General features: G+C 41.4%; 1 protein-coding gene across 1 annotated transcript; it reads right to left on the bottom strand.

Annotated features, from left to right (window-relative positions):
* Window positions 1–4,516: 4,516 nt before the first annotated feature.
* LOC128395879 (dual oxidase maturation factor 1-like) lies at window positions 4,517–6,617 on the bottom strand. Its single transcript, XM_053356354.1, has 8 exons — window positions 6,329–6,617; window positions 6,210–6,267; window positions 5,883–6,137; window positions 5,660–5,816; window positions 5,356–5,585; window positions 5,062–5,178; window positions 4,917–4,990; window positions 4,517–4,833 (listed from the first exon to the last, which is right to left on the bottom strand). Exons 3-8 carry the CDS (start codon window positions 6,064–6,066, stop codon window positions 4,567–4,569), a joined length of 1,029 nt encoding a protein of 342 aa, XP_053212329.1. The 5' UTR covers window positions 6,067–6,137; window positions 6,210–6,267; window positions 6,329–6,617; the 3' UTR covers window positions 4,517–4,566.
* Between the last annotated feature and the right edge of the window lie 3,962 nt (window positions 6,618–10,579).

Below are 10,579 nucleotides of genomic sequence, written 5' to 3'. Positions count from 1 at the left end.
CAGCAGTTGATGATCCTGACAGATGAGGCATTTGAAGCAGCAGAATGATGAAGCACCAGCAGCAGATGATGATCCTGAGCCAGTTCCTGATGATGATGATGATGAACCAGAGTTGTTAGTTGAACCAGTTGATGATCCTGAGCCAGATGATGAACCTGAGCCAGATGAGGCACCTGAAGCAGCAGAACTGATGAAGCACCAGCAGCAGATGATGATCCTGAGCCAGTTCCTGATGATGATGATGAACCAGAGTTTAGAAGGAACCAGTTGATGATCCTGAGCCAGATGATGAACCTGAGCCAGATGAGGCACCTGAAGCAGCAGCAGAACTTGATGAAGCAGCAGCAGCAGATGATGATCCTGAGCCAGTTCCTGATGATGATGATGAACCAGAGTTGTTAGTTGAACCAGTTGATGATCCTGAGCCAGATGAGGCACCTGAAGCAGCAGCAGAACCTGATGAAGCACCAGCAGCAGATGATGATCCTGAGCCAGTTCCTGATGATGATGATGAACCAGAGTTGTTAGTTGAACCAGTTGATGAACCTGAGCCAGATGATGAACCTGAGCCAGATGAGGCACCTGAAGCAGCAGCAGAACCTGATGAAGCACCAGCAGCAGATGATGATCCTGAGCCAGTTCCTGATGATGATGATGAACCAGAGTTGTTAGTTGAACCAGTTGATGATCCTGAGCCAGATGAGGCATTTGAAGCAGCAGCAGAATGTGATGAAGCACCAGCAGCAGATGATGATCCTGAGCCAGTTCCTGATGATGATGATGAACCAGAGTTGTTAGTTGAACCAGTTGATGATCCTGAGCCAGATGATGAACCTGAGCCAGATGAGGCACCTGAAGCAGCAGCAGAACCTGATGAAGCACCAGCAGCAGATGATGATCCTGAGCCAGTTCCTGATGATGATAGAACCAAGTTGTTAGTTAGAACCAGTTGATGATCCTGAGCCAGATGATGAACCTGGGCCAGATGAGGCACCTGAAGGCAGCAGAACCTGATGAAGCACCAGCAGCAGATGATGATCCTGAGCAGTTCCTGATGATGATGATGAACCAGAGTTGTTAGTTGAACCAGTTGATGATCCTGAGCCAGATGATGAACCTGAGCAGATGAGGCACTGAAACAGCAGCAGAACCTGATGAAGCACCAGCAGCAGATGATGATCCTGAGCCAGTTCTGATGATGATGATGAACCAGAGTTGTTAGTTGAACAGTTGATGAACCTGAGCCAGATGATGAACCTGGGCCAGATGAGGCACCTGAAGCAGCAGCAGAACCTGATGAAGCACCAGCAGCAGATGATGATCCTGGAGCCAGTTCCTGATGATGATGAACCAGAGTTGTTAGTTGAACCAGTTGATGATCCTGAGCCAGATGAGGCATTTGAAGCAGCAGCAGAATGTGATGAAGCACCAGCAGCAGATGATGATCCTGAGCCAGTTCCTGATGATGATGATGAACCAGAGTTGTTAGTTGAACCAGTTGATGATCCTGAGCCAGATGATGAACCTGAGCCAGATGAGGCACCTGAAGCAGCAGCAGAACCTGATGAGCACCAGGCAGATGATGATCCTGAGCCAGTTCCTGATGATGATGATGAACCAGAGTTGTTAGTTGAACCAGTTGATGAACCTGGGCAGGATGATGAACCTGGGCCAGATGGGGCACTGAAGCAGCAGCAGAACCTGATGAAGCACCAGCAGCAGATGATGATCCTGAGCAGTTCCTGATGATGATGATGAACCAGAGTTGTTAGATTGAACCAGTTGATGATCCTGAGCCAGATGAGGCATTTGAAGCAGCAAGAATGTGATGAAGCACCAGCAGATGATGATCCTGAGCCAGTTCTGATGATGATGATGACCAGAGTTGTTAGTTGAACAGTTGATGATCCTGAGCCAGATGATGAACCTGAGCCAGATGAGGCACCTAAAGCAGCAGCAGAACCTGATGAAGCACTAGCAGCAGATGATGATCCTGAGCCAGTTCCTGATGATGATGATGAACCAGAGTTGTTAGTTGAACCAGTTGATGATCCTGAGCCAGATGATGAACCTGAGCCAGATGAGGCACCTGAAGCAGCAGCAGAACCTGATGAAGCACTAGGAGCAGATGATGATCCTGAGCCAGTTCCTGATGATGATGATGAACCAGAGTTGTTAGTTGAACCAGTTGATGATCCTGAGCCAGATGATGAACCTGAGGCCAGATGAGGCACCTGAAGCAGCAGCAGAACCTGATGAAGCACCAGCAGCAGATGATGATCCTGGCCAGTTCCTGATGATGATGAACCAGAGTTGTTAGTTGAACCAGTTGATGATCCTGGACAGATGATGAACCTGAGCCAGATGGGCACCTGGGCAGCAGAGCCTGATGAAGCACCAGCGGATGATGATCCTGAGCCAGTTCCTGATGATGATGATGAACCAGGTTGTTAGTTGGACAGTTGATGATCCTGGGCCAGATGATGAACCTGGAGCCAGATGAGGCACAGCAGCAGCAGAACCTGATGAAGCACCAGCAGCAGATGATGATCCTGAGCCAGTTCCTGATGATGATGAACCAGGTTGTTAGTTGAACCAGTTGATGATCCTGAGCCAGATGATGAACCTGAGCCAGATGAGGCACCTGAAGCAGCAGCAGAACCTGATGACACCCAGCAGATGATGATCCTGAGCCAGTTCCTGATGATGATGATGAACCAGAGTTGTTAGTTGAACCAGTTGATGATCCTGAGCCAGATGATGAACCTAGAGCTGATGATGAACCTGAGCCAGATGAGGCACGAAGCAGCAGCAGAACCTGATGAAGCACCAGCAGATGATGATCCTGAGCCAGTTCCTGATGATGATGAACCAGAGTTGTTAGTTGAACCAGTTGATGAACCTGAGCCAGATGATGAACCTGAGCCAGATGAGGCACCTGAAGCAGCAGCAGAACCTGATGAAGCACCAGCAGCAGATGATGATCCTGAGCCAGTTCCTGATGATGATGATGAACCAGAGTTGTTAGTTGAACCAGTTGATGATCCTGGGCCAGATGATGAACCTGAGCAGATGAGTGGCACCTAGAAGCAGATGATGATCCAGAGCTGATTCCTGATGATGATGATGAACCAGAGTTGTTAGTTGAACCAGTTGATGATCCTGAGCCAGAAGATCCTGAATTTGATGATGACGAAGAACCAGAAGCTGGTGAATCAGCAACAGATGCTTTCGAGTCTGATGAGTCTGTGTCTTCATCGTCCTCATAACCTCCATCGGCTTCGTCACTTGAATCCTCACTAGTGGTTCCATGGTCTGTATCAGTGTTTGTTTCAGTTTCAGCAAAAGATTTACCTTTGGATGTTGACTCTGATGGTGATGTAGTTTTTGGTTTGAGAGAGAAAATTGATTTCATAGGGTTTTCAATTTTTAATTCCATGTTCATTGGTGATGGCAATTTCATCGCATTAGCTTGGTCTATTGCAGTGAGTGCAACGACGGTTAAGGTGAAAAAAATAAAAAGATTATTCATTTTTGCTTTTTTACAAACTTGTTGAAGGAATAAGATGAACTTGTCTGATGAGTTGTACCTCTAAACTTGCGTTTATATATGATTTTAAGTGGTGTCTGATCAAACAAATGTAAACTTAATTCTCTCTGTAAAATTCACAACAAGATACAAAGTTTATTTTTGCTTATTCATCTTCACATTAGAATGTCGCGAGTTTTCTGACGGATAATGTTGTTTCAGTACACCAGTACTCTAAAGTTGAAATTTACCTACTTTTACGTGATTGAATTAAGTTTAACCTTTCTTTCTACAGTTAAAGTATAAACTAGTTAGAGTTAAATTTAATTTATATCAAATTTCAGCTGAATAACCAAAAAATTTAATTACAATTTTCCATAGTCAACTAATAAAGTAATGCCAATTAAAGCCGACATTTCTAGGATACAATTAAGTTGTGAGGAGAACTGAATCATAATTCAGTTCTTGCATCTTATCATAATCCAAGGTGAGATAGTTTTTCATTTTTACCTGCAACATTCTGAGATATTATGTAAATAATTACGATAATTAAATGTTTAAGTTTCTCGTTTATAAAATTTATTTGTAATTCTCCAATAATGATCGGAACAATGCCGTTAACATCAAAGGTCCTAAGCCAACCTTTTTCATTAGAAAATACTCTCGAAAACCCTGTACACCCATTTAGCAAAATAATACGATAATTTTTTCAGAAAATGTGGAAAATTTGTGGGTAAGTTGAAAGTTTTATATTGTTGTATTTTAAATATATCTTTCTCACCAACATTATTTGTTCAGGTGGAATTTCTGGTAATTAGATTTTCAATTTTATCGCATGTTGGCTGTTATCTCAAACTGTTATCTCTTTTCCATCTAATTCAGTACACGATAGACTAAAACCTCATTTGAACATTGGCGACATAGAATTGATTTGAGATTTTGTATAAAGGTTTCAGTGTTTCCCAAATTAAATATTCTTGCCGATAATAACTCTCCAAATAAAATTTATTTAGACTTGAAACAAGTATTGATATCAACTATTGAGTTGATAATGAAAATTTTTCTACCCCTCGAGATCCACCAGGTATCACACCGACTACTCGAGGTTGAATAGGTACAGTAATCGTTTTGGGTACAACATAATGAGGCTCGGTGATCTCTTGGATACTTTTCGATTGATTACCAACTGCAACGGGTCGATCGATACTCTTATTTCCTCCATCACGAAGAGTCAATCGATTTAGCCGAGAAAGTCTATCAGAGGTGACCTTTTTCCGTAAGGCAACATAATTCGAATCACCATTCTAGTTGCAATTAAAGAAAAACAATTAATCGAATTATCCTTGATCACTTTTAATTATATTACAATTTTAAAATAAAGACATACCTTCATTTTCAATGTGCTGTCCGTCGATACGCTTGACCCATCACTTTGTAGTCTTTTTTTATCTTCATCTATTTCTGGAATTGAAAATATGAAAATCATCATACAATTGAATAATATTATTCGATTTCAGATCAACTTTCCCTACCTCGAAAGTAATCTTGATAGTTTTGAATTATATCGATGCCGAAAAATTGAGCCGTTAGATCAGGATATTTAATGTCAATAATGTAAACAAAACTCCCCAATAGCAAGCAAAATAATCCTAATTGTTGGTGGAAAAAAAGTCCATTATATACAGATAATTGCAATATTATTTATCGATAAACATCAAATAATTATCGAAATTCAATTTTTTCATATATTAAAAATAATATATACTTTTTTAGTTTAGCAGTGTAATGAGATTTAATGATTTTCAAATATTAATAATAATAATTACCGTTGGTTAGATTTATCCAATAAGCCCATGAATAGTCAGTGTGTAAGAACTGCACTCTACCACCACTTGGTGATTGAAATGGAATCTCCAATGGAACTGGATTATTATGTAAAGCCCAAATCATATTGGTTGTAATTAGAGATAATCCAGTAAGCATCATCATTAAGGAACCATATTCAATAACGATACAGAAAAGGCAACTTGATAATAACCAACAGCCAAGAGAAAACCTATTTATTATTGATGGATTGATTAAAAACTTTTCACAATCTCTTTCTCAAATCAATTTGATTGACCAACTGACCATAAGAAAGTGTGACAATACCATGAAGCCTGTTGATAGAAGTGTGTAAACCTAAACTCTTCTCCATCTATTGTGAAATAATCAAGTACCCAAAGAAATGGAATCGGAAGTCCATTGGAAGCTGATAATCGATATTGATACTTGAGATGACCAGTCTCTAAGATTAGAATAAGAAAATATTGTCAATCCAAATCAAAACCATTTAATAGTTCCACTTATTTACCTTCTGAAAGTTTTGGTTTATCAGCTGATGATGAAACCCAATTCCATTGAAATTGTTCATTATAATCAAAATTAATCATGTCCGGAGGGATTTTATCTGTTGATTTGGATACATCCAAGTCTTTCATGGTTATATTGAATCCGAAAAGGCCAATATGTAGACCAACTTCGGCAACGATTTTCATTGGTGATGAAAACCTCAACCTAACCAGGGTATTGATTGAATCAGATTCCCAATAAGGTGAATGATAACATACTACAGACATGATAGATAATATAACAAGAATTGATAGTAATTCCTTTTGAAAATCAGGTAAAAGTTACTCACCGATAATTATTAATGGAACGGTAAGAAAAACGGTAATTCGGCATATGAAAAACCATCTCTAGAATAGGAAAAGTACATATTTATTTAATCGTTGGTGGTGTAAATGATCAACTAATTACCTCTCTTCCTGCAATCTTGAGATTTTTCTTATGTAAAAATTATCATCTTTATCTCCACAGACAATCTGATTGATATTGCCGGGCATGGATTCGATCCACCAAGATATAACCCGTTTTCTCCAGAAAAAGGTTTTTGCTTGATGAAGAGTATAGTAATTCGCTGACCAAGTTCGAATCTGGGCGAATTCCATTTTGTCAACTGGTTTATCTAACTGATCTTTATTTAGAGAACAATCGACTTGATTACAATATAAAGTTGTATGTTTATTAAGTTTGACTTTGAGAACAATGTAGAAAAATCAGAGAGTTGGTCCACCTGAATGGAAGCCTTAGAATGAAGAGACATACAGTTACATGTATAAATCTATAGATTGATAAATCGTCTATAGACAATTTTTCTTGAAAGCAAAAGATTATTTTTACCCATTTTTTCTGCACATATAAAGACCTTTTGTATAAATAGCGTTTGCTTTACCATAACTGTATTTTTTTCGTTATTTCTGTCACATAGTTTGAAAAGGTCACTCTCGTCTCTTCTGTCGATATCAGTAGAAAGCAAATACGAGTTAATCTTTAGTAACTCGCGTTTTTTACGAAACCTATAATAATTTTTTCTACTGTCGCAGATTAAAATGAGAGACAGAGAAAACTCGGTAATTCACTTTAATATTGCGATGTTTGAAACCGTTAGAGTTTGAATATCCCTCAACGATTTTCCGGATGTTACTTCCTTTTGGCTTAAGATTGATAAAGAATCATTGGATTATCTGTAGTGAATCTCTGCTTAATCTCGAAAGGAAATCCAAATCAACACTGATTGCTTTCAAGATGACTACCAAAACAATTCAACATAGCACAAGCTATTTTGAAAGATATGAAATTATGCTCAAGTGTTTCATTTTGCAGACCTTGTTGAGTATGCGAAGGATAGATTTTACTCTTTCGATACGAAAATTCAAAAAACTTTCAAATAATTATTAATATTGTTACGAAAATGTAATGTAAATGTTAAGAAATGAGAAAAAGGTTAAAAATGGTTGTTTCCCTTGAGGGTTAAATGTAATCTTGTCCTCTGTCTCAACAAGTGTAAAGTTTCTTTGTTGAGATTGGCTTAAATACTTATCAGGGAGTCTTCTAGGGTACAAGTTAGTGTTTAACTCACAAACAATTTCCACTGGTCGAAATAAAGTATAAGAGATGTGACTATATTATAAGCAAATCAAAATTCCTATTTCATTTTTGATTTTTTATATCATAAGTAACCAATTTTGACTGAATAGATCTACAGATCTTATGCGTGTCTATATAAACCCTGAATATCATGAATATCTAAAAAACGCTATGCTACAGCTTCGAAACTTTTCTATAAGCCGCGCGATAAAACCAGACATCAAATATACAGATAATTAGGTTAATTTATTATTATTCTCTATATCAAATCATGTTCATATATCATCATCTTATGCAAAACAAACACATTTTTGACCAGCTTCATTATAGAAAACAGAAGATGATGAACCAGAGTTGTTAGTTGAACCAGTTGATGATCCTGAGCCAGATGATGAACCTGAGCCAGATGAGGCACCTGAAGCAGCAGCAGAACCTGATGAAGCACCAGCAGCAGATGATGATCCTGAGCCAGTTCCTGATGATGATGATGAACCAGAGTTGTTAGTTGAACCAGTTGATGATCCTGAGCCAGATGATGAACCTGAGCCAGATGAGGCACCTGAAGCAGCAGCAGAACCTGATGAAGCACCAGCAGCAGATGATGATCCTGAGCCAGTACCTGATGATGATGATGAACCAGAGTTGTTAGTTGAACCAGTTGATGATCCTGAGCCAGATGAGGCACCTGAAGCAGCAGTAGAACCTGATGAAGCACCAGCAGCAGATGATGATCCTGAGCCAGTTCCTGGTGATGATGATGAACCAGAGTTGTTAGTTGAACCAGTTGATGATCCTGAGCCAGATGATGAACCTGAGCCAGATGAGGCACCTGAAGCAGCAGCAGAACCTGATGAAGCACCAGCAGCAGATGATGATCCTGAGCCAGTTCCTGATGATGATGATGAACCAGAGTTGTTAGTTGAACCAGTTGATGATCCTGAGCCAGATGATGAACCTGAGCCAGATGAGGCACCTGAAGCAGCAGCAGAACCTGATGAAGCACCAGCAGATGATGATCCTGAGCCAGTTCCTGATGATGATGATGAACCAGAGTTGTTAGTTGAACCAGTTGATGATCCTGGGCAGATGATGATGAACCTGAGCCAGATGAGGCACCTGAAGCAGCAGCAGAACCTGATGAAGCACCAGCAGATGATGATCCTGAGCCAGTTCCTGATGATGATGATGAACCAGAGTTGTTAGTTGAGCCAGTTGATGATCCTGAGCCAGATGATGAACCTGAGCCAGATGAGGCACCTGAAGCAGCAGCAGAACCTGATGAAGCACCAGCAGCAGATGATGATCCTGAGCCAGTTCCTGATGATGATGATGAACCAGAGTTGTTAGTTGAGCCAGTTGATGATCCTGAGCCAGATGATGAACCTGAGCCAGATGAGGCACCTGAAGCAGCAGCAGCAGATGATGATCCTGAGCCAGTTCTGATGATGATGATGAACCAGGTTGTTAGTTGAACCAGTTGATGATCCTGAGGCCAGATGATGAACCTGGGCCAGATGAGGCACCTGAAGCAGCAGCAGAACCTGATGAAGCACCAGCAGCAGATGATGATCCTGAGCCAGTTCCTGATGATGATGATGAACCAGAGTTGTTAGTTGAACCAGTTGATGATCCTGAGCCAGATGATGAACCTGAGCCAGATGAGGCACCTGAAGCAGCAGCAGAACTGATGAAGCACCAGCAGCAGATGATGATCCTGAGCCAGTTCCTGATGATGATGAACCAGAGTTGTTAGTTGAGCCAGTTGATGATCCTGGGCCAGATGATGAACCTGAGCCAGATGAGGCACCTGAAGCAGCAGCAGAGCCTGATGAAGCACCAGCAGCAGATGATCCTGAGCCAGTTCCTGATGATGATGATGAACCAGAGTTGTTAGTTGAGCCAGTTGATGATCCTGAGCCAGATGATGAACCTGAGCCAGATGAGGCACCTGAAGCAGCAGCAGCAGATGATGATCCTGAGCCAGTTCCTGATGATGATGATGAACCAGAGTTGTTAGTTGAACCAGTTGATGATCCTGAGCCAGATGATGAACCTGAGCCAGATGAGGCACCTGAAGCAGCAGCAGAACCTGATGAAGCACCAGCAGCAGATGATCCTGAGCCAGTTCTGATGATGATGATGAACCAGAGTTGTTAGTTGAACCAGTTGATGAACCTGGCCAGATGATGAACCTGAGCCAGATGAGGCACCTGAAGCAGCAGCAGAACCTGATGAAGCACCAGCAGCAGATGATGATCCTGAGCCAGTTCCTGATGATGATGAACCAGAGTTGTTAGTTGAACCAGTTTGATCCTGAGCCAGATGATGAACCTGAGCCAGATGAGGCACCTGAAGCAGCAGCAGAACCTGATGAAGCACCAGCAGATGATGATCCTGAGCCAGTTCCTGATGATGATGAACCAGAGTTGTTAGTTGAACCAGTTGATGATCCTGAGCCAGATGATGAACCTGGGCCAGATGAGGCACCTGAAGCAGCAGCAGAACCTGATGAAGCACCAGCAGGATGATGATCCTGAGCCAGTTCCTGATGATGATGATGAACCAGTTGTTAGTTGAACAGTTGATGATCCTGGGCCAGATGAGGCACCTGAGGCAGCAGTAGAACCTGATGAGCAGCAGATGATGATCCTGAGCCAGTTCCTGGTGATGATGAACCAGGTTGTTAGTTGAACCAGTTGATGATCCTGGGCAGATGATGAACCTGAGGCAGATGAGGCACCTGGGCAGCAGAACCTGATGAAGCACCAGCAGCAGATGATGATCCTGAGCCAGTACCTGATGATGATGATGAACAGAGTTGTTAGTTGAACCAGTTGATGATCCTGAGCCAGATGAGGCACCTGAAGCAGCAGAAGAACTGATGAAGCACCAGCAGATGATGATCCTGAGCCAGTTCCTGGTGATGATGATGAACCAGAGTTGTTAGTTGAACCAGTTGATGATCCTGGGCCAGATGATGAACCTGAGCCAGATGAGGCACCTGAAGCAGCAGCAGAACCTGATGAAGCACCAGCAGATGATGATCCTGAGCCAGTTCCTGATGATGATGATGAACCAGAG

Source organism: Panonychus citri, unplaced genomic scaffold (assembly GCF_014898815.1).
Source record: "Panonychus citri isolate SS breed McGregor unplaced genomic scaffold, ASM1489881v1 Contig00142, whole genome shotgun sequence".
In the NCBI taxonomy this organism is placed as follows: domain Eukaryota; kingdom Metazoa; phylum Arthropoda; class Arachnida; order Trombidiformes; family Tetranychidae; genus Panonychus; species Panonychus citri.
Note: the sequence above shows the minus strand (reverse complement) of the source record. Positions and strands in the feature narration are given on the sequence as shown.